The sequence below is a fragment of the Lemur catta genome, chromosome 3 (assembly GCF_020740605.2).
Source record: "Lemur catta isolate mLemCat1 chromosome 3, mLemCat1.pri, whole genome shotgun sequence".
NCBI classification, from domain to species: Eukaryota; Metazoa; Chordata; class Mammalia; order Primates; family Lemuridae; genus Lemur; species Lemur catta.
In genome coordinates, this window is record NC_059130.1 from 71,829,574 (window position 1) to 71,855,136 (window position 25,563).

The 25,563-nt window shown below is 36.4% G+C and overlaps 1 protein-coding gene across 2 annotated transcripts in view; it reads left to right on the plus strand.

Moving 5' to 3' along the window:
- The window catches only part of PTGER3 (prostaglandin E receptor 3), a 190,587-nt gene that overhangs the window by 67,866 nt on the left and 97,158 nt on the right, over window positions 1-25,563 (plus strand). The window contains exon 4 of one of the 2 annotated variants that reach the window (XM_045547750.1): window positions 1,240-1,336. The exons of the other annotated variant lie outside the window; for it this stretch is intronic. Coding sequence (XP_045403706.1) covers window positions 1,240-1,243 — 4 coding nt within the window. The 3' untranslated portion in view covers window positions 1,244-1,336. Of the gene's footprint in view, window positions 1-1,239; window positions 1,337-25,563 lie in introns of those variants that run through there. 2 annotated transcript variants of the gene reach the window in all.

Sequence of the window (25,563 nt, forward strand, 5' to 3'; positions counted from 1 at the left end):
ATAATCTATTTTGGGGGGAAGACATGGATATGTTTTTCAATAGAGATAGAGGGTACAACTATGCCTATAGAATAAAATAACCTGGTTGATTTTGGAAAACAGCTCAAAAATCATGAAGCCAATAAATTTTTACTCAGCTCTACTTTAGAATCCTACATCCTTCCCATAATATCTAATACATACTGTGCACTATTTTGCTATAAATACAGATTCCCCAGGTAAACAAATGAAGGGGAGAAAAGGAGATACTTGGTTCCCATCTCTTTTTTGGTAGGTGCACTCTAATTACATTGAAAATTTTTAAAGTAAATCTTATTATACTTTTAACCCATTATAAAAAAAATAAGCCATGTTCTCTCTAGAAACTTTGGGAAATGGAGAAAATCAGAAGGAAAATCAACTTAGCTATCTTAAGTTTCACTACTCAGGAAAAACTCATCATTGTTTTGGTATATTTTATTTTTGTCCTTTTTTTCTTTGTACTTTTAAAAATTTTGTTTTATGTACTTATGGTAATATTATAATATGTATTTTTGAAATTTGTTTTCATTCCTTTTAACATAAATAAGCATTTCAAGACCATTTTCAAATTCTTTTTAAAGTTGTTTTAATATTTATGGAATAGTCTATCAAAAGTAACACTGTAGTTTACTTTATCATAATCTGTGGTCGAATGTGGCACCACAATGAATAGTACTGTATCATTACCCGAGGACTGAAATGCAGAAGTTTTCTTTAATATTTGTAATTTTTTTACCATAAGAAGACTTTAATGAATAAATAATATATAATTTTTAATGTTCTTTAAATATGCATGTAGTCAGACTGTTTTCCCAAATAGAGACTTAAAATTTCATTAGCTATGGGTGATGAAATTTGCTTCACCCTAATCAGCCCTGTATATTATCTTAAAAAAAAATAAACAGAATGCTTTGCTGGTTTGATAGGAGAAAAATTGTATTTCCCGGCTATTTCAACTTGTACTTTAACTTATTTCTTTTTAGGCTATAGTTATATACTAATTGGGGCTTGTTTTTATAGCAAGATTATTTGACCATTTGATGTGCCTACAGTTGCTTTTACTTATAAAGCACATGTAATTATTTCAAACAAGAATGTTTTGACTGTCTAAGGCAAACAAATTTCTCACTGATATCTTACTCCTCACATCATACACAAAACTAAAAAAAAATTATCCCTATTCATGCTTATTGCATCTTTCTCTCTCTATTCTAACAGATAATGAAAAGAACGAAGTTGGACTTTTTATTGCAATTCCTGCTTCCCTGAGTTTGTGTATTTCTTCCCACCTGAGAAGGAGAATTTTATATTTTGATTTGGATTGTCTCTTAATTTTTATCTTGTTTCTGTTTTCATTTTAATGATTTTTCTTGTCAGTAATACCCACGGAGACTAGGTTTATTATTATAATCTATGCCTCTGAATATTAAATTGGCTTCTTGGATAGGATTTTGAATACATATTTAAGAAATTGGGCAGAATTTCACAGATAATGATTGGTGGAAAGATTGAGAAAAAGGAAGACCCATGTTCCAAGAGTTTTCTCCCATTTCAAACCTTTACATGAATATTAACTGATGTGGACATCTTTATATTTTTATGATAGTTTCAATTTTATAATATCAGATTGAAAAATCGGTATATGCTTTTGACAGTGAAAAAAGTCGACATATTAAGAAAGCAAGAATTCAATTAATAGGGCATAAATTTAATGATATAGAAAAGCATGTGAAATGAAGGCAGGAGGGTACAATAACAAAGAATATTTATGCCAAACATGTGATTAACGTTTTAGAGACCTTGTGTCCCTGTGGGCTAATCTGAGAATTAAAAGTTCCTGTCTCAATTCTGGTTATGTGTCATTTAGTAACTCAGGAATCTGCTTAATTGTTATTTCTAAGCCTTTGAAGACAAAGTAGTAACCCAGCTACGGGCACCCCTGTAGCATCATAAAAAACAATTTTGAAGCTAGATGATTAACTGTTCAGTTAGAGCAATTGAAAATCCAGAATGGTGCCCTGATTCACCACTGTCAATTTAAGATTTTTAAAAATTTAATCGACAGCATACAAAAAAGCAAAATTAATAAATAATTACTGAATATCAAATTTTGACTTTTTTATGAAATAAGGGGATCTATTTTGTCTGTATTGAAATAAATTCTGTGGACTTTTAAAAAATACTTTATCATCTAATATTTTTCAGCTGGAATTGTCCTTACCTGCCTTTAATGTAACCATCCTTCCTTCCTCTTGTCTTTTTTTCTCATTCTCTTCCTCCCTCCATGCCTTCCCCTGATTCACTTAATTCAACACATATTTACTGAGTGTGTCCTCTTTAGGCACTGTGCTAAGGGCCCTGCTATCACCTATATGGACACTTTAGGCAGAGATGCAAATACCGTATCAGCAGTTTTGCCATAGGATCCTGCGCTGTGACTACATTGTCATTTCTGTCAACTAGATTAAACCAATAGTTGATTAAAGAGTAGAACCAGTTGCGAGTTAGCTGTAAAATACAATTATTTGCTTTCAAACCTATATTTGAAATGACCTTAACTAGCACAAAGCTGATGTTATACACAGTACCTTTCTCCTGGTTTACATGTAGTGCATTTTATTGAGCACATAGCATTTGCCAGCATCATAGGAATGTCCATGCTCCTGTTACTTCTATCTGTCCATCATTCATCTATGTGATTATCTAGCTGTCATCTATTATTTTATTTTTACAAAAAATATGGCACAGTTTACAGAGGGTTTGCCCTGTGTAGCATGGCTAATACAAGTAAGAACTCAGATTCAATTTCATGTGTGTGTGTGTGTGTGTGTGTGTGTGTGTGTGTGTGTGTGTGTGTGTGTTTATCCCAGGTGTACCGTTCTTCCTACAGTGCAGTGGGATGTAAGATTTGCTATAATGATATTCCAATTTATAAGACAATGTGATATAATAATAGAAACATGGGTTTTAGGAACAAACTTGAATTTAAATCTGGCTGTCCCACTCACAAGCTCTGTGACCTTGAGAAAGTTAATTAATCTCATTGAATCTCAGTAAATTAATCTATCAACTGAAGATAATAATACTTGTTATTGTAAAGTGTAAAGTAAATGTAACAATAGATATTCAGAAAGTATTAACTGATTAATTCTTTATTCAGACTTATCCCCAACTATATGTGTCTCAATTTCAACTATCAAGTGGCTTCCCAACTGTGTAGGTTTAAATGTCATGGACAGAATCAAATCCAAATGCTTGGATGCTATTCTTGCTTATAATACTTCATGATTATTTTTGCCCATGCAAAACATACCCACCTCCCACTTGTTCAAATCTCACTCTGTCCCTAAGGCCTCGACCAGTTGAGTATCTTTGTTCTCTCTTTATCTTTATCCTCAACTTTGAAGTTACACAGTATTTATTTTGATGATTATTATATTGATTTGATGATTTGATATTGATTTGATGATTATTGTATTATTATTTTGATTATTATTATTTAAAATAATATTATTTAAAAAATATTTTCATTTTGTAAGTCTTTTTCCCTTGACAAAACTCTAATTTGTGGTGGATAGAACCCATTTCTTATATTTTCTTCATAGGTTGCTTAGCACTACCATAGCGTTTGACACCTAGAAAGATGCTATTTATTTAGTACATTATCAGCAAAGGTAACATTTATATACAAGATTATCAGCTGAAAATTTAAATGAATGTGACAGAAATTATTTCCGTGTTGTTGTTCAAGATGGGAAATTTCATGCTAAGCTTTCCTGATTTAAAAATGTCTATATCCAGGCAGAATAATCACATGCAGTTTTATATAATAATGTTTATTAAAGCTCTTCTTGTAAGAGTAATAATTAATGAGATAATTGAAAGAATTTTAAAAATAATCACTATTTGGCAAAAATATTTCTCATAAAATAAGGAATGATCTTTGTCCAATTAGTTCGAATTCTGATGGAGGGAAAGTATATGTCAGTATAAAGTACCTATGATACTGTTTTTAAAAGCAACCTTTAGTTTTTAAAGGAGTTTTAGATTCACAGCAAAACTGAGTGGAAGATACAGAGGATACTTCTGTTTAGAATCCATAGAAATGTATCTATTGCATACTAACTTCACTTAAAATAATAAATTCTGTTATATATGTATGTGCTGAAATATTGTGGATCATGATTCACCAACACACTTAGTGATTTTTATTTTCTTTTTTGTTATTATCGTCAATAAACACAGATTCTCATCATTATGTAAAGAGATTATAATGAGGACAAAACTAAACCTCAAAATAAAGGAAGTTCCTTAGGAATTCTGCGGAAAAATGTTACAGGAGGACAAATGGTGCTTGATCCACGGTTTAATTGTAATTATAGTAACTACTGTAAAGCTCTATGAGATACACATGCAAAGAAATATGTAACATTAATATGTTTTATAAGTGGGCTGTATAGACATGGTTCCTGACTCTCTCTATATATATATTTTTTATTATTTCATACATATATAATATATTACATGTAATTTTAGACCTATGACTTCTGCATTGGAAGAAATGAACTCCTGCCTACTCTAACACCTATCCAGTTGCAGCACCAATGCTTTTATCCAGCGCTAGTGCAACCCAGTATGAAAGAAAACAAACAAATAAACAAACAAAAAACCCAGCTGTGCTGTTCCCAAGAGAGGTTGGGCCAGGGTAATGTGAAGAGTCATGTCAAGCCCTGCCAAGATGTTAGAGCCAAAGAGAACAGGAAATATTAGGTTTAGAAGATTGGGTTTTCATCAGAATTCCATCCAAATTCTTACAAGGAGGGAAGAGAAAAGTAGAGCCATTATCTTTTACATGTACATGTGTGTGTGTGTGTGTGTGTGTGTGTGTGTGTGTGTGTGTCCTACAGTTATTTACAGTGGTCCACAAAATATATGAAAATTCAGACAGTTGAAATGGCATACCTTTTTACTATCTACAAGAAAAACTTTTAAAAATTAACTAAATAATGAAACAAAGATTATGAGGAACTGATATAAACTATCTAAGGGATAAAAATTTTTTTCAACATCCTCATTTTTTCAACATCCTCAGTAGTTAGGAGCACATTTAAAAGAAACTCGTTCAGATAATTGTCATTATATAGGTATCTTAAAGATATGTATAAAATATATTCTGTTATACTTTTAGTTACTATGACTACATAAATATTTAATTTCTGTCTTAAAAATATTTGTACTCATATTTTTTGGTAATCCAAGATTTTACCGAATATTTTGTTAATTCGAAATATCTTTAGGCTCATCCTATGGATAAAAGTGTTTCTTCATTTCTTTTTATTTTCATTAGCTGAAATGCTTTTTGTATACAAAAATAATTTTCACAATATATATTTTTGAGGGCTTTGGTAGTTTTTAAAAAAATATTCAACCACATTGTAAGCTCCTTGTGGGCAGAACCTGTGCTTTCTTTATATATCTCTTGTATCTACAGAGCCTAGCACAGTCAGTGCTAAGCGCATAGAAATTGCTCAATAAAAACTTGATGGATAGCCTAAGTGACCAGACTGCAATATATATGAGTGATGCTTAAGACAACTGGGTGGTGTCACACTGTGAGTAAGGGTGGCATTTAGTTGGCAGTTGATTCTCTATTTACTTTTCCTTTTTGATATGTGCTATTTTGGTCAGTCTTTAGATCTGAGTAGTATAAGGAAGTCTCTTTCAGACTTCTTAAAGAAAACAGTTGTAAATATTTTTTTGAATATGGGATGGTTGCTATTAGAAAAAAATGAGAGAAATAGAAGCTTGTGTATAAAATAACTTGTTTTTTAGCGAGCTATCTGGCTGGCTATTTCTTACCTTGGCATAGGAGCTAAATTTTAACTCTACGCCTACAGGCAAATGAAGACGTTGCAGAGGATATATAGGCTGTAAAATAAAATGAATATAATTTGCATATATGAGGACATTAAAAAATATGCATTTTACTACTACTTTGAGAAAAGTGTAGTATTCTCTTTTCAGAAATAAGGACATCAGAGCCCTAGTAAATGATAACAGTCTTTAGCTGAAGTCTTAATGAAAGTTGGTGATTGCTGATTATGGTTTTAATCAAACAGTTTATTGATTTAACTTATAACTCAAATGCTAAATCTTTTTAAATGCCTTGGAATTACATAAGAAATACTTATGGCGCATTCCTTTGAGAAAATAATAAACTGTAAAATTGCAGGTACACATAAAAAAACTGAGAACTTAAGTAATAAGCAGAAATATGATGGCCCAAGAAGGGTGGAAGAAAATACACACTAAAAAAGCCACAATACTATTAAAAATACAGGATAAAAGCAAAGAGTACTAATAAAAATGCAAAATAAAATAGTGAAATGTAAATTTGTTACAAGACTGGACAAAGTATAACTTAGTAGTAGATGCTCCATGAATACTTACTGCAGGGGGTTGCTGCTGCTGCTGCTGCTGCTGCTGGTAAACAATGAGAAATAGATTTTCAAGCAAAATTAGGTAAATGTCATACTAGGAAAATATGGGAAGAATGGGGAAAAGGTAGTAATATATTCTTTTATTTATTTATTTAGTTCTATTTGTATTGTTACAAAATATTTTACATATTTATAGGGTACATGTGATATTTTGTTGCATGCATAGAAGGTGTAATGATCAAGTCAGAGTATTTGGGGCATTCATCACCTTGAGTATTTATCATTTCTATGTGTTGGGAACATTTCAAGTTCCTGTTTCTGGTATAAAGACTTGGAAAAAAGTAAAAACTAAATAAAAAGATTGAATTAATCTCCTTTCTATATATATAACCATCCTTTATGTATTTTTTAAAGAGATGGGGTCTTGCTATGTTGCCCAGGCTGGTCTTGAATTTATAATCTCAAGCTAGCCTCCTGCCTCAGCTTTCTGAGTAGCTGGGATTATAGGAGTGAGCCACTGTACCCAGCTCATCCTTTAAGTTCTATTAAATCCACAAGTATTTCTCAATTCTGCCACTCCATTTTCACTGCCATGGTCTAAATCTAGGCCTCCATCATTTCCCATCTAAGTTACCTCAGTAACAGGTGTCCTGCTTCTGATCTTGGGCCCTCCAATTATCTTCCGTACCTGCTTACAGAGTGATATTTGGTTAATAAAATACAAACCTGTTTGTTTTTTCTTTTCTTAACATCGTTAGTATTTTTCCATAACCTTCAAGATAAAGTTAAAACAACTAAATTTAGTCCACAGAGCTTTCTACAACCTGGTCTCTGCTGAGGCTTTGATCTTCTCTTCCATATCCATCTTGTTTTTCAGCAATGCCAAACTGCTATCTCATGTCCCTGTGCTTTGCACATGCTGTTCCTTCTGTACTGAGTACTCCCTTCTCCTCTTATGTACATGGCTAACCCTAACTCATCTTTCATGTTTCCAGTGAAGTACCATGTCTTCCAGGAAACCTTCTTTCTTGAGAAAACATCTCTCAGTGTTTAGTTTGTTGGTTTATTTGCCCATCTTCTTTGCTATCTAAGGTGGGGACTATGTTTTTCATTTCCATATCTGGTGTGTCTGCCATGGTGTATGGCAGAGGTGTTACTGAACAAATCTTTGCTGGTGAAAGGAAAAACAGAAAGAAGATACACCACAATCAACTATGAAAGCAATAATTCTAGATAATTCAAAACCCAAACTATCCTTTGTTATTCAAAACCAATAATTAGCCATACTTTCTAAATAACCGTCCAATTGATGGTTTTCCAGCCACAGACAGAACTGATTTTATACTATACTTGCAGCAGGCAGAGATTCTGTGGAGATAGCAAACAAAACCAAGAATGAGTGCCACAAACTTATCTCAGTTTGTAGAGGTTTAAACTCAATCTTGGAAATTCCAAGGAAATATAACAAATTAAATATGTTGTTTTCCAACTTGATCCAGCATTTCTTCAAAGGAAGAGCAGTGTAGTCTTGTAGAAGGAGCTCAGGCTTTGATGTTGGACAGCATGGCTTTGAAACCTGACTGACACTAGGCAGTTGTGTGATCGAATCTATATTCTATATCTAATCTATATCTAATCTTGCTTAGCCTTAGTTTCCTTACTTGTAAAATAGAGTAACACCTAACTTGTATTCTTGCTGCAAAAATTAGAGCTAAGGTATGTACGGCCTTTATTTTTAAGACTGCTATAAATTCCCCAAAAGGCAAAGATGGGCCAAAGAAAGCCATTTGCAGGATGCCTCAACTTTGAATTTGTGGGAAGAATTTGGATCTGAGAGATAGGAATTATGTGTGCCCCAAAGCAGTATATGGGCAAAATAGGGCCCCAAGCAATTTTACTAAAAGCCCTTTGCAAATTTCCAACCATTCTTTAAAGAGTTAACTTGAATTGTCTTTAGCCAGCTCCTGAACCAATGGGATTTCCTCTACAGGTGGCAGCAAGAATATTCCTACCAAAAATGAGAAAGTGGTTTTGAAATAAAACTCCCAGATCATAACTCACAAGTAAGTACTTTCAAAGTTAATAGGAAACAGCCTGAGGCTAGAGCTACCATTAATATTCAAATAAAGATGTGTGTTATGTGATAAGAAAGAGCAAAGAGAAGCAGAGAGTTACCAATGAAGCCTGTATCAGGGTCTGCTTCAGGTTAGCCTCTGGACTACATCATGATTTCAGGGCCAGTTGGTACTAAGGAAGACGGTCTCCCAGGGCACCTATTCATGAAAAGGAGCAGAGTGCTGCAGTCAGCCTATATGGCCAGAACATTCAAGTTACACACCTAGTAATTGTGCTACTCTTAACTTACCGTGCAGCTATTGTCATATTGCAAAATCCATTGGTGCTACATGGAAAAATGGCAGATGCTAAAAGGGAACTCATGAACATTTTGTGTAGCATTTTCAAAACTTGCCTAATCATACCAATTACCCAGGGATTGTTAAAATAGAAAATCCTGTTCCCTTCCCTGGAGGTTGAGTCAGAAAGTCGGGCCTAAGGCTGAGGATTTTATGTTACTTTAAATAAACTCTTCCCAGGTGATTCTTCTCATCAGACAGGTTTGCCAAGATTGATGTAGTCCAGTGGTACCTAAAGTATTGTCCCCAGACCAGCAGCATCAGTGTTACCTGGGAACTTGTTAAAATGCAAATCCCTGGGCTTATTCCAGACCTACTGAATCAAAAACTGGGGTAGGGGAGCGAAGGGGCAGCAATCTATGTTTTAGAAGCCCTCTGGTGATCCTCATCTACACTAAAATTTGAGATCTGCATTTGTCAAATGTGGCCCAGGGAGCTGGAATTTGGGAGTGTAGCTGCAGATTATGAAATTCTCCTAGTCCAAATTCTCCCAGGGCTAGATAGGGCTGGACTTAAACCCAGGAGCTGACTGCTGCTCTTCCCTTGACAGCACTGTCTCCTTTTCTATTTCCTAAGGAGAAGTTTACTTTTGTGGCTCCCTTTTAAGTTCCCAACTGGTCAAGCTCACTTCCCTCTCTCCTTTCTGATAGCAAAGATTCTCTGTTATTTATTTTCCTACTTCAATTTCTGCTGCTTCTTTGCTCCTGCCTTAATGATATTGGTTGAATGCCCAACTGGCTTTGAATATTTATCGTTGAAGCTTACACTTCTGTCAAAATGCCTTTCAATACTGGAGTATATCCAGAGATCTGCTATAATATTTTTTAAAGGAAAGTTTTAGAAGATAACAAACTGTCTTGCCCCCTTACCAAGCCTGACCTTTTTACCTTTTTTTTTTGTCTTGGAAGTCCAAGGAATGCTTGAAGATATTATCCATTTTTAAAATGGCCATCATTTGAAGGCTAAGTTCTGGGATCACTGATATGCAAATATTCCCATTTAGTGTACAGGGGCAGAGATAAGAAAGCAATCAGTAATCAGCCAATGAGACAATTTGCTGACATAGCAGTGAATAAGGTATATTAGTATTAGTTTCTTAGGGCTGCCATAACAAAGTACCACATGCTGGGTAATTTTAAACAACATAAATGTATTGTCTGACATTTCTGGAAGCTGGAAGTCCAAGTTCAAGGTGTTGGCAGGGTTGATTTCTTCCATGGGCTGGGAGAGAGTCTCTGTCCCATGCCTCTCTTCTAGCTTTTGGCAGTTTGTTGGCAAGATTTGGAATTCCTTGGCTTGTAGATGTGTTGCCCCATCTCTGCCTTCATGGTCACATAGCGTTCTCCCTAAGTACCTGTATGGGTCCAAATTTCCCCTTTTTATAAACATGCCAGTCATATTGTAATTAGGTTAAGACGAGGCCTGCCCTACCTCATCTTAACTAATTGTATCTGCAATGATCTTATTTTAAAATAAGGTCACATTCTGAGGTACTTGGAGTTAGGAATTCAACACATTAATTTTGGAGGGCATGAAAAAATTCAACTTAGAAGAATTGGTTGGCTTAGGGAGAAAACCAAATCTAAACTCAAAAATCATAAAGACCTGACCTGATGTTATTGTGGGATTTAATGGGTTTAGGAACTAAATAAAAATCTTAATGACATGTCAGCCTTGGCTAAAATTAAGAATTCTATAAAGCATTGATTAAATAAATTGAAGGTGACACAAATAAATTGAAAGATATCCCATGTGCATGAATTAGAATAATTAATATTGTTAAAATGTCCATAACATTCATAGCAATCTATAGATTCAATCCCTATCAAAATACCAGTGAATTCTTCACAGAAATAGAATAAATGATCCTAAAATTCATATGTAAGCACATTAGATGCCAAATAGCCAAAGCAATTCTGAGCAAAAAGAATAAAGCTTGAGGCATTATACTACCTGACTTCAAAGTATACCACAAAGCTATAGTAACCAACACAGCATGAATCTGGCATAAAAACAGACACATAGACCAATGGAACAGAATAGAGAACCCAGAAATAAACCCATGCATTTATAGCCAAGTGATTTTTGGCAAAAATGCCAAGAACACACATGGGATAAAGGACATTCTTTTCAATAAATGCTAGGAAAACTGAATACCCACATGTAGAAGCATGAAACTAGACTTATTTCTCACCATATACAAAAATCAACTCTAAATGGATTAAAGACTTAAATGTAGAACCCTAAAGTGTGGAACTATTAGAATAAAAGGTAGGGAAAACAATTCATGAAATTGGATTGGGCAAGGATTTTTTAAAATAAGACCTCAAAAGCACAGGCAACAACATCAAAATAGACAAATAGGATTATATCAAATAAAAGGCTTCTGCACAGTAAAGGAAACAATCAATGAAGTAAAAAGACAACCTCCAGAATGAGAGAACGTATTTGTAAATTATGCATCTGACAAGGGGTTAATATACAGACTATATAAGGAACTCCAATAACTCAAAATCAAAAAACTAAATAGTTCAACTAAAAAAATGGGCAAAAAACCTAAATAGACATTTTTCAAAAGAAGATATACAAATGGCTGACAGATATATAAACAGATGTCCAACATCACTAATCCAAGAAATGCAAATCAAAACCACAATAAGATATCACCTTACCCCAGTTAAAATGGCTATTATCAAAAAGACAAAAAATAACAAATGCTAGCAGAGAAAAGGGAATTCTTATACATGGTTTGTAGGAATATAAAGTAATATGTCCATTATGGAAAATAGTATGAAGGATCCTTAAAAAACTAAAAATAGAACTACTAAATGACCCAGCAATCCCACTACTGGGTATATATTCAAAGGAAATGAAATCAGTATGTTGAAGACACATCTGAATACCCATGTTTATTGCAGCACTATTCACAATAGCAAAGATATGGAATCAACCTAAATGATCATCTACAGGTGAATGGATAAAAAAATATGATGCACACATACACACACACACACTGGAATACTATTTAGCCATAAAACAGAGCAAAATCCTGTCATTTGAGGCAATGTGGATAAACCTGAAGGACATTATATTATGCAAAATAAGCCAGGCACAGAAAGAAAACCACTGCATGATCTCACTCACATGTGGAATCTAAAAAAGTTGATTTCATGGAAGTAGAGAGTAGAGTAATGGTTATTAGAGACTGGGGCAGGGGGAGGGGATACTAGGAAAAGTTGGTCAATGAGTGCAACGTTACAGTTCAAAGAATAAGTTTTGCTGTTCTGTTACACAGTAGAGTGATTATAGCAAATAACAATATTGTATATACTGCATGATAGCTAGAACAGAAGATTTTGAATGTTGTCACCACAAAGAAATGTTAAATGTTTAACATGACGGATATGGTAATTACTCCAATTTTATCATTAAACTACATATATATACACATTGAAACATCACATTGAACCTCATAAATATATAAAATTATTGTGTCAGTTATAAATTTAAAAATTAAATTTAAAAAAAAGACAATTCAAAAGTGGTGATATTTCTGACCCTGAATTATTTGGAAGTTTTTCCAGTAAAAAAAAAAAAAATAGCACAAAGTTCGTAAAGCACATAGTGGATAAGATATTTGTGTTGTTTGTATCAGATTTTAAATGATCAAATTAGATTAAAGTCAAATTGCTCTGTTTGTGTTGGAGAGGATGAGAGGTTGTAGGAATCCCTGTAGTTATGTTACCAAGTCAGGTTGATTTCACTGCTTTAAATACTCAGATTTCTTCCTGGTAGTTTCCAAATGAGAGCCACATACTCATCTAGGGGTTGCAGTTTGAAGGGAAATCGGATGCTATCCATTTAAAAGAGGATGAGTAAGGATTTGCAACGTCCTTTGGACAAAGGGGCATTCAAACAGGTGCATGACACTATCAATGAGCACAGAGGGGAATGATGTTTCCACTGTTGCCTTCTTGAATCAGACTTGCTTATTTGGGGATTTTAATTTACAATTACGGACCTGTACACAGACAAACCTTCAGAAGAACACAACAAACAGTTGTACTTCTACTTTATTCATTAATAAAAGCCTCATCTCGAGAGTGCAGTCAACTGCCTCTGCTAGTCTCCTTGATTTCAGAGTAGAGTTGTTGGCGCCAATTCATCTTGGTGCCCTAGAGGCCTCTAAAGGCTGTACATGATCACCCAGAACAGTGTTTTGTTTCTAAAGTGCATATTATTAGTCTGATCCTGACCTTTTGGTTGTGCCAATAAAATTCCATTGACTGCACTTTTTGATTTCATCACTGTATTTATGTACTCCCACCCCATTTTTTAAAGAAAAAATAGTGGTTGAAAAGACATGTACTTGTATTCTAGGAAGTGATGCAACTGTTTTTTGGAAAAATAATGAAACTTTAAGTATATTTCTGCAGTTCTTTTTGTATCAACACTTCTTACTGTGTTTTCCTAGTCAGTGGTATTTACCAAACACTTGGCTGATACTAATCTGGTCCATAGCCGAACAAATAATTTTCTTAAAACAGTTCCCCTATAAATGTTTATAATTACTTAGAGTATCTATCTTTCTTTCTTTCATTTTTTTTTTTTTTTTGAGACAGAGTCTCGCTCTGTTGCCCAGGCTAGAGTGCCATGGTGTCAGCCTAGCTCACAGCAACCTCAAACTCCTGGGCTCAAGCAATCCTTCTGCCTCAGCCTCCCGAGTAGCTGGGACTACAGGCATGAGCCACCATGCCCCGCTAATCTTTTTTTCTATATATATTTTTAGTTGTCCAGATAATTTCTTTCTATTTTTAGTAGAGATGGGATCTTGCTCTTGCCCAGGCTGGTCTCGAACTCCTGAGCTCTAGCAATCCTCCCACCTCGACCTCCCAGAGTGCTAGGATTACAGGTGTGAGCCACCGTGCCTGGCCTAGAGTATCTTTCTATATACTAATGATTGTAGAAATAGACAGCCACTTAACAACACTTACCGTGTCCTGCCATGATTTCACATTTCACTCAGACTCCAAGACTATATAAGAAACCAACCCTTGCTCACAGTGGAGACAGCCGCCCAGCCTGTGGAGGCTCTCCTCTCTGGTGAAGATGGAAATAGCTACTTGAGATGCCATAGACACAGCCAAAGTCCAATTAACATCAGTCCTAGACTGGATGTTGGGAAATTTCTTTGTCTTCCAGGTTTACATTGGACATCTTGTGGTGGTCTAAAAAAAAACTGTGTTATTGTACATAATGATGAGATTAGTGCCCCTAAAATGTATTTATGTAACAATTCCAACCTTGAATAAATGATAAAATGAAATAGAACTGAAAGTCTTTCAAGCAAGAAGCTCTGCTTTAGGAACTAATGGCCAATTTCTAGTGATACTATCAGATGTGTTATGAAAAATGTTTTATATTTCCTGTATCTCTGTTGAGGAAAGAGGACAAAGGCAAAGTAACTCCAAGTGCTTCCAATCTCTCTAACAGAACAATATCAGATCATTTGGAGAAGGAAACATGTCTCCACGTGATTTCAGCATGGTTTTTCTGAGTAGGCATTTTTTCCTTCTCTCCTTTCCTCCTTCCTCTTCTCCCTCCTTCCTCTCTTCTCAATTATTTCAAATACTTAATAAATGAATGAAATCCACTTGATGGTACATTACTTGGGAATAGGTATCAGGTTATCTCTAGAATGATGAGAATCTATATAATGCAAAGGGAAAAGGGAAGTAACATTTTTAAAAATGTACAATCTATAGTTTCTTTATATCCACTATCTCATATAACAGTCACTGCCTTTCTATGAGATTGTTACTATAAACTTCCATTTTGGAGATAAGAAGTTTCAGCCCATCTCTAGTTAGGGCTTAGTTAACTTGCTTTCCCAGGGTCCGTAGTTTTATACAGTGGAGTTAGAATTCAAACCCAGATTTGTCTTGCTACACATCCTGGGTTTTCACTGTGACTTTCAAGATATTTCCAGTGTTTAAAACCAACTGAGATAGGATGCTAGAAATTGTATTAGCTATAAGGAAGCAATTTCAGTTTTTTAAAGAAATGAAATTTAAAAACTTAGCATCCTTCTCTATTTCTTTCTCTTGTTCTTCATATAGGTAGAGACGAAAATTCTCTGAAACTGTGGGTATTATTCTTAGCCAGAAAACATAACTATAAAGGATACCTCACCTTAATTTCATCTTCAAGAGCATATTTGTACCTTCTTTCTTAAACCCTTAGATGTCTTTTTTTCCCTTTTTTCAGTTATTTGATATATGTAGAAAATGGAATTTCATATTCTCAATTATATGACTACAAAAAGACATCTGTAGTCTATGATAGCAAAATTCTGCCACAAAACAATATTGAATTTGCTTTTCCAGATAGAGAAAACTCTAATAATGAAAGGGAAAAAGGATATTAGACTTGAAGTCCGAGGTACTGGTTTTGGATACACACTCTTCCGCTTATCGTCTATGTGAATTTGGGCGAATGATTTAAGAGCTTTAAGCTTTAATTCCACCATCTGTGACAAAGATCTTAATGCCCTTTTGCAGGATTGCTGTGAGGATGAATATGAGGATGCTATGTTAAGACTCCATACATTTTTAAGAGTAACGCAGACACACAGCACTAGTACTGCCAGTCCCTCCTCCTGAGCCCGTGGAAGATCCTGCCAAATTATCATGGTATTCTTTCCAGCAGGGCTGGACAACCTCGTAAAAGGAGCCTCATAAAAGTCTTTTCTAGAGACTGCGCCAGGAGACCTACCCAGCTTAGTGGACCTAACAATCTAGATAAATCTTGGCCACCCTGGGCTCAGGTGAAATGCATCCCATTGACTTTTGCTACCTAAGGCCTAAAGTACTGATTTGAGCCTTGGGCCTTTAACTTAGTTCCTGTTAAAATGCAGCTATTTAAATGAGTGATTTCTATATTCTTTCCTGAGACCAGTTTGTGAGGGAGGAGTGGGGGCAGGGCAGAGAAAGCATCAGGGTACTCAGAGGGGACAGAAAGGCTTGCTCATGACCAGGACGAGGCTGGCAGGGAGAGAAGAGGGGGTCTGAGGGGATGAAGGACAAAGTTTCCCATTTCTGCAGTCTCTTCAGACTCAGTCCTGCCTCCGTGGATGTATCAAGACTTTTAGTCTATTTACCACGACACCTCACAAAAATAGCTGTTTTCCTTGGACATCATCTGTGGTTTGGCATCCTGATAGGCACTTTACCTACTAAATTGTAGCAAACTTATGCTATTTTCTCTTTTTCACACATGAGAACACAAAGGTTCAGAGAGCAAATAAGGTGCAAGGAAGTATTAAAACCAGTTCCATTTGAACCCAAACCTCCTCACCTTCTGCCAACTATCTTGCTTATCATATTTCCTTAACTTGAAAATTTGTATTTTCCTTCCTATCAAGAACGTGAAGGAAACTGTACCAGTCAATCAGATTAGGTTACATAGCAGCAGCAGCAGCAGCAGTAGCAACAAACCCCCAAATCTTCATATTTTACAAGACAAGTTCTTTTGCCCTCATGTACCATGTGTCCTGGGAGTCAGCTGGGAGAACCTGGCAGCACATCATCCTCACCAGGGACACAGGCTAACGAGATTTCAAACATAACTAGCTTCTGCGGCACAGAGAAGGGGAAAACTGTATAGCAGTTCTTAAATCCTTCCAGGGAAAATACTATGCCATGCCAACTGAAGGACGTACAGTCTACCTCCACATCTGCAGAAGCGTGGTTCTCCTGCAAATGCCAAAATCCCGGATGTTTAAGTCTCTGATATAAAATGGCATAGTATTGCATACAACCTCTGCACATCCTCCTGTACACGTTAAATCATCTGCAGATTACATATCATGCCTAATACAATGTAAATGCTATGTAAATAATAGTTATGTCGCATTGTCTTTTTATTTGTATTATTTTTTATTGTTGTATTGTTGTTTTTTACTATCCCCCCCAGTATTTTCCATCCTCAGTTGGTAGAATCTGCAGACGCGGAAGCCTTAGATACAGAGGGCCAACTGAACATTGTGAGGAAGTAGGAACCCACCATGTACTGAAACGTAGGAGAAATGGAAGTACTGGTGAGCAGCACCATTATACACACCAGAATCTCAACAGTAAGGGTAGAATAAAAATGAAGAAAATAACTACAGAAATGCTGAGTTTAGAAAGAGCAAGGTTCAGCAAGTGCGGTGGCTCACGCCTATAATCCTAGCACTCTGGGAGGCCAAAGTGGGAGGATTGTTTGAGGTCAAGAGTTAAAGACCACTGTGAGCAAGAGCAAGACCCCATCTCTACTAAAAACAGAAAAAATTAGCCCAGCGTGGTGGCACATGCCCCTGTAGTCCCAGCTACACCGGAGCGGGGGTGACAGAGTAAGACTCTGTTTCAAAAAAAAAAAAAAAAAATAGTGAGTTCCTTCTGGCTGAGCTTGTGATTCCAAGCCCTGCTAATTTTAAGCTTTTTCCATGTGTTGACTGACTTGGCAACGTGGGAGATTATCAGCAAACAGGCCATTTTTAATATGGGCAGATACAGAGATATTTTTAGCAAAGCTGACAAAACAGGTTGTTCCCTCAAATTACCCAATTTAGACTTTATGGTTAGAACAGCATATGGTTCAGAATTGCTAAGACTGGTGCTTTAGTCAACGGAAACATTTTCACAGGCATGGTGGTAATGCAGCACATCTCTAGGAGAAATGCAAGAGTATTTTCACATTTCATGCTTGTAGAAATGCAAGAATATTTTCACATTTCATGCCTTCTCCGGTGAAATAAGGTTATGGATTTGTGAACTGAAAATCTATGAGTTGTTCAGGTTATTAAAGCATATTCTAATTTAAAATCATTAGACTGGCAGAAACTTCCACTTTAAGGACTCTATAAAGCTTACATTGACCTTGAATTATTATAATAAAGCGAGGGATTGTGATGCAGTATAAAGGGCTTTAAAGAAGGTAAGGTTTATAATCCCATCCTAAAGTTACTTAAAAGCTTTAGTTAATTTCCTAATCTTTCAGGCTACTTCTCATCTGTTATGTGAGGATATTAATACGTAAATGTGGCAAGTACTGTTCAATCTCCCTCCAAAATATATCTTGTACTATTCACTTCTCTTCATTTCTAATATTTCTAATTCAGGCAAAACTCATCTTTCCACTAGGCCATCACCAATACTCCTAATATTCCTCTAATACTCCTAATACTTCTACTATTGCCCCCCAACCCATTACTTACTCAGTAGATATGAGGATTGTTCTTACCCCAGGATCTTTGCACATGCTATCTCACTCTTTTCCCTGTGTCCTACATAATACAGCTCTATTTCTTTCTTTGCTTAACAGCTTAAATACTTAAAACAGTCTTTCTTGGTCTTCTTCTCTCTGTAGTAGTTTCCTCCTATTACTTGCTATCTCAGCTCCTTTATTCCCTTCATGGTACCTATACTAATTATTTGTTTTTGTTTGTCTGTTTACCTTTTTGTTTTCTGTACTGGAATATGAGTTTCACAAGGTCAGAGGCTGGCTTTGTCTTGCCTATCCTTGTATCTACTGAGTACAGTGCCTGGCATATTGGAGTTGCTAAAGAAATATTTATGTAATGAGTGAAAGAGTTGCTGTGAAGAATAAATGAGTTAATTAAGTGCATCTTAAGTACCTAGGTGGCACTCAATAAATATTGGTATTCTTTCCTTTTTCTCTTTACCAGTGCTGCTCAGTCTCTACCTCTTTTAATCCATACCTTTCTCTGCTGAAGTTATGCTAGCATATTTTCCCATCACATGCAAATATCCAGGAACTAAAAGGAAAAAGATCATGAAGTACAGGGAGCAAAAGAGATTGCTCTTGACTTTGGTACGTTTCCCTTTTAATACATCTGTGTTTTCATGATTCATGCACTGACATACTTAACACGACCTTTCCCACTCCAAATTTTGAGGTTTGGAATTAGCTGACAAGCTGACAAACATTAGTTTCTTACTGTCTCTTTCTGTAGGTTATATAGTACCTCTAAGTTTGTCTTGAGATGTTACAAAAACATTTTAATATTTTATTGCTATTTTACCTTATTATTTAAAAAAATGAGTGGAAAATGAAAATATAAAAATGCAGAAACTAGTGATAAAAAGTCAGAGTAATAAATAATACAATTAAGACTAAGGCAAAAATAATTAAACATGCAATAGATAGTTAACATTTAATTTCCATTGGATATCTCAAAACTAAACTGATTAATAGTATGTTCATTTATAAAGGAAAAGTATAAATTTAAAGAATAGCATGAAATGCTGGAACTTATTATCAGGTATTATTATATCTAAAGAGTGAGGCATAATTATGAAGTTTAAATCAGTTTTAGCTCTCTGTGGAACAGAATCCCACTATAAAATATTTCTTGTGTGTTTGACTTTCTTATGTTTTTAATCTGATTTTGTTTGAAAGTAGTAGACTTTAGTACATTTGTCTTGTAACACAACCTTTAATATATCTGTGCTTATTTTCCCCCTTGAAAGATGGGCAAACCCACCCTGTCAGTTTACTTATGAGGAAATTTTGACCCAGCGAAGTGTGAGGCAAATGTGATAACCACTACACTCCAGAAACCAGACGAGACCCAGAGAGGTGAAGGAATTAGTCCTACAGGCCTGCCTCAACTCTTGTTGATAGTTGCCTGAATCATTTTAGAGTCCAGGTCAGCAGACACAGGAACAAGTGTTAATTTTAGAGTAATCTCTCATAGCTCTGGACAAAAATTCATTTATAAATGGTGTCCAGTTTGAGGTGGGAAATATTAACTGGCAGATAGCCAACAATTCTAGATGCACAAGAAGAAAGACCCTCAAGATGTCCTCTACTTTGTTTTCTTCTTGGTTAGTTAATCTCTTCATATGCAATAGGGTGTTTACTTCAGTCTATTTCTCCTTTTAGACAAGTGAAGATCAACCCATGGGACCACACCCTGTACCTTCTAAAACAACTCTAACGAATCAGATCCAGAAGGATTTTTCTGACTTTCCTATATGTTTTCCCTCACTCCTTAACTCCCCTGATTTGAGCTGGAATTTGTTTCTGGACTTTGACACATTTACTCTTTAGATGTGGTCATTATGTCCTACAGCTGCTGGACTTGACCATGTTCTTAATGTTGCTCTGGGTTTGTGGAAGGGGTTTTGGAGTTCCGCCCATATTCCCAGCATCTAATCCCCAACAAGCCTATCTCTGTTTTCCTCCACTATCCATGTCCCTGAATGCAATTACCATCCTCACTGCATGAGCCACATTTCAAGTTCTTGATACCCACATGTGACCAGTGGTTACCATATTGGACAGAATAGAAAGTTGCATTGAACAATGCTTCTTTGGGGTATCCAGACCTTCACCTATCTATGCCACCACCACTATAGATGACAACCTGTCCAAAATCTGAGCAGCCCAGACTGGAGTGCATCAGATGCCCACAGAACTCTTTGCCAAGCTAAGTCTCAGTACAAATGTCCTTGGTATTTTCTCTTTTTAGTTAATGATGAATGTCATTGGTTTCCAAACTCTTTCACAAGGCTTACAAAATACATCATGACCTTTACCATTTGTCTAACTTCATTATTCCTCTTTCCCATGAACTGTACTCTTCTGAACTACTTTGTATTTCTTGCCTCCAAGTTTAAACTTGCTATTCCTTTTGTCTGGAATATTCTTCCTTTCTCGCTCAATGTCTCAAGTATTCTTGTCCCAATGGTGTTGTGGGACACTTTAGGAGGAGGTGCTTAGTCCTTTTGGATAACTTAAAGATGTGGAATTAATTTAATTTTGCTTGACTGTTTATATCATTCAACATCAGAAAGCAATTTAGGGCAGAGGGAGAATGGGAAACTGAATTTTGTACACAGAAAATTATGAAATACCAAGCTTCTTAAGGGAGGAGACCTTCACCCCAGGGATTTAGACTGTTCCAAGTGTTTTGTAAGAAAAAAATCTTTTGTATTTTTATCTGTAAATGTGTGCGTATGTGTATGCCCCCCTCCCACTAAGACCTTTTCTCTACACCCCTTTACCCCACACATGAAAAGACAATGGGTGGGAGCTCTGTGGATAAAGTGCAAACTGTATTTGAATCTATTCCAATATTTAATTCTAAGAAAGTATTTTAATGCCAACCAGAGCCTTTGAAAAGTGTGCTCCAATTCATCCTTTGTTTTTCTTTATGATGTCTACCTAGAGGAAACATTTGTGGAGGAGACTCGTCCATAGCAAGAGTAGAATTGTCAGGAGCAGTGCAGCTCACAGCTGGGCTGTGGTCCTTCCTGCAAGGCAGCACCTGACTCCTATTTGGTGAGGAGCATTTGGGGAGACCAGACTGAGCTATAGCAAAGAATGCAAAGAGTTGGGTTGCCCTATAAAAAATATTTCCCAGTACTAAAATAATTTTTAAAGTAATATATTTGAGTGGATATTAAAAATGGGCTGGCATCTCACCCATCTATCTTCTTCATTGTCTTTCCCTATTCTCCCTGTCCCCATGTTTGGGGTGCAGAGACTAAGGGTAGAGGTTTCTGCAGGAACTGTAATTACTTTGTGACAAAAGAAAGTGCAAGGAGCCATTTCTAATATTTTTACTCAAGACTTCGGAATTGAACCTGATGCACATGCTTCATACTGTGAAGAAAATGAAAAACGAAATTGTGATATTTTGTAATATACCTGTGGTTGTAATATCATCCTGAAAATATAGTAACTATAACAAAGATTTCCCAAATTCCATTCAATAGATTTCCATGTGGCCAAGATCAGAATATTTACCTTAGTTTTCAGGCATTTAAACTAAGAACTCGTAATCTTTATCAAACCAAGAGTGTAGATCCACTTAAGAAATTAGTCACAATTCAGATAACATGCTTCTGGTCATTTTTCTTTCTCAGTTCACGCAAAGCCTGCTTTAGTGAAACATGCTTATCTATTTCTGTATAATTAAAAAATATCTTGCATAAGTAATGAAGTACATGAAATCAAACACACTTGCTAAACTAAAGGCATGTGGAGTTATGCTCACAAGTCTCAAGTCCTAGTGATTAGATTATGTCTCTCTACTTCCTTTATGACTGCAAATTGGTATCCAGCCTTATTCAAATTAATACAATATGTAAAGCTCAAAGGTTCATGTCCAATATTATGGAGAGAATTGATTTTGTATGATAGTAGTTACTGAATCCCCCATGCAGTGATGTGTGATGCAGCCTCTTTCTAAGGCATTACAAGAACCTTCTGCTCTTCCATTGCACTCACTATGCCTACAGCCATGATGAAATCTATGATTGTGTTCTCTGGCACTTATGTTATGCTTTGATTTCCATGGGTAATTTTTTAAAACATTTTATTTCTTAGGATTCCAAAGCACAAATAATCATGTATCCTATCAAAACAAAACAAATCATAGTATGTATAACTATAAACTTTTAGAACATGTATACTTAAATAAATAAGTCTATGGAATATACAGGGTTTCTAAACTATATCACTCTGCTTATTTTAGTTGTAAGTACTCGGAGGAGAGGCAAGATAAAAAATTAGAAATAGCCCACATGTGCCTCTTTCAAGAAGAGGACCAAAAGTTGCAAGTGGGTGCCCACCTACAGATGGGTGTTCTTGGAAAAAGCACTGTGACACCTCAGAGAAGTGATCCATCAATCAGAGGGAAGGGAAAGGTGACAGACCATTCATTCAACAAAATCAGAAGGTACCTGGGAGAGGCATCCACACATGGGGAAGAACAGGAGGAGAGAGCCCTAGCGCGTCATGCTCCCCCTACAGGCACTGTGGCCCAAGCTGTGAGGGGGCCCCTACCACCACTGTAGATCTTTATACTGATCAGGGAGCTGCTTGGAGTCTGTGTAGCAACATTGCACTGGAGAGCGGGCACAGCAGGATGTCAGTGACCTCTGTTCCTGGGTTACTGCAGCTGATGCCATTCTGAGCTCTCAGGTACAGAGCACCAGGTCTACACAGGGCTCAGCCTTGCTGCATCCACCTCTGCATCACCCTGGCCAGGCCAGGGAGGGAGCAGGGAGAGTGGATACTCTCACACGTTCATGACTGGGCCCTAAGAACCTCTCCCTTATGGGGGAGTTGAGCAGAATGAGCACTACAGCTGCCACCGGAGAAGCCCCACAGTGACTGCCTCAGCAGGTCCTGGTCAGAGGAGAACCTGGACACCCAGGGGCTTAGCAAGCCTCTGCCTCTGAGGCTTGCACCCACCACCCAGTGGGAATCACCCCCAGGGTCCAGTCTTCCACCAGGTACCTTCTAGCTGCAAGCCATCATTGCACCTGCACCCTGGTGGAGTGAAAACCCACAGTTCTGAGACCCATGACCACTGCCTACACAGCCTTACCTAGCTGCCACTACCACTGCCATGGGGAGACCCAGGCAGAGTAATCTCACACAATGCTAATATCTGTGGAGAGGGACTCACCCAGCCACCTGCCTGAGCTTCTGACAGCAGCTTACAGACCAACCCACCACTCCACACTAAGATCCCCCTGAACCAGCTTGGACTGTGACAACCATGGGGGAATGGGACAATGTAAAAGAGCTACATTACAAGATTTCAGGGCATCTTCCCCTCTCTTACCAGATCAGTCTTCCAAAATAGGATACAAAAGAACCACCAAGTTACCTCTCCTTCTTCTCACTAAATAGGAGAGTTCCCAGCAAAGGAGAACAGGTGCGTTGCAAACCTATATGCACTGAACTAAGAGAAGAGGTTTCAGATGAGAACAAACCAGCAAAAGAACTCTAGCAGCATAAAAAAACAAGCTAATTCAACACCCCCAAAGGATCACAACAGACCTACCATAACAGATCCCAACAAAAAGGAAATTGTCAAAATGTCAGAAATGGAATTCAGAATATTGATGGCAAATAAGATGAATGGAATTGAAGAGAAAGTTGAAAACCAACACAAAGAAGCTAAAAAATATTTCAGGACATGAATGAAAAAAATAAAAGTCACCAAAGAGCTAGACAACATAAGAAAGGATATAATAGATCTCAAAGGAACAAAGTCGTTTGGGGAACTTCAAAATACAGCAGAAAGCTTCAACAACTGGCTAAACCAAGCAGAAGAATCTCAGAGCTTGAAGACAAGGCTTTCAAACTAATTCAGGGAGTCAAAGATGCAGAAAAAAAAATGAACAATGACTCACTCACTCAGAGAAATATGGGACTATGGGATATGAGCCAAATATGAATTATAGGTATCCCTGAGGGAGAAGAAGAAAAAGCAAAAAGCATGGAAAACCTATTCAAGGGAATTATTGAGGAAAAGCTCCCTAGTATTTCCAGAGATACAGATATCCAGACACAAGATGGTCATTGAATAGTGGAAAGATTCATAGCAAATAGGACATATCTAAGACACATAGTTATCGACCCGACCAAAGTAAAAATGAAGGAGAAAATTCTATCAGCTAAAAGACAAAAGCAACAACTAACCTACAAAGAAAAACATCAGGCTAACAGCAGACTTCTCAGCAGAGAACTTACAAGCTAGAAGAGATTGGAGGCTCCATTTTCTTTTACAGAACAATTGCTAGCTAAGAATTTTGTATCATACAAAACTGTTTCATAAATGATGGAGAAATAAAGACTTTTCCAGATAAGCAAACACTAAAGGAATGTGTCACTACTAGACTTGCCCTACAAGAAATATCCAAAACTGAATTATACATAGAACAGCACAATAGATACCCACCAGTGTAAAAACACCTGGAAGTTAAAGCTCACAGCTCTTATAGACACAGTAGCATAAGAAGGAAATAAAAACAAGGTATCATCCAACATGAGGAAAAGCCCAGTATCCCACACATCAATACTAACACTGAACATGAACAGTCTTAATGTCCCACTTAAAAGACACAGACTGGCTGAATAGATGAAAAAACATAAGCCAAGTATATGCTGTCTCCAAGAACTTGCACAGAGTAAAGGTAAAGGGATGGAAAAAAGTATTCCATGCAAATGGAAACCAAAAGTGAGCGAGTGTAGCCATTCTCATGTCAGATAAAATAGACTTTAAATCAACAGTGGTATAAAAAGACAAAGATGGTCATTATATAATGGTAAAGGGAGAAATTCAACCAGAAGACATAACAATCCTAAATATATGTGCACCTTGCACAGGAGCTCCCTGATTCATAAAGCAAATTCTACCAGATCAGAGCAAAGAAACAAACAGTAGCATCATGATTGTCAGGAACTTCAACATCCAACTGACAGAACTAAACAGATCATTGAAGCAGAAAATCAATAAAGAAACACTGGATTTAAACAGGACTCTAGAACCAATGGCCTTAACAGACATTTACAGAACATTCTACTCTCAAACTACTGAATACACATTCTTCTCATCAGTACATGGGACTTATTGCAATATTGATCATATGATAGACCACAAAATAAGTCTTAGCAAATTTAAAATAATCAAAATCATACTATGTATCTTCTCAGACCACAATGGAGTAAAACTAGAAATCAAATCCAAGAAAAACATCCAAATTTTCATGGAAGATCATGGAAATAAAACATGCTGCTAAACTATCCTCAGGTCAGTGATGAAATTATGATGGGTACCCAAGCATACAAAATCTATGGGATGCAGAAAAAGCAGTCCTAAG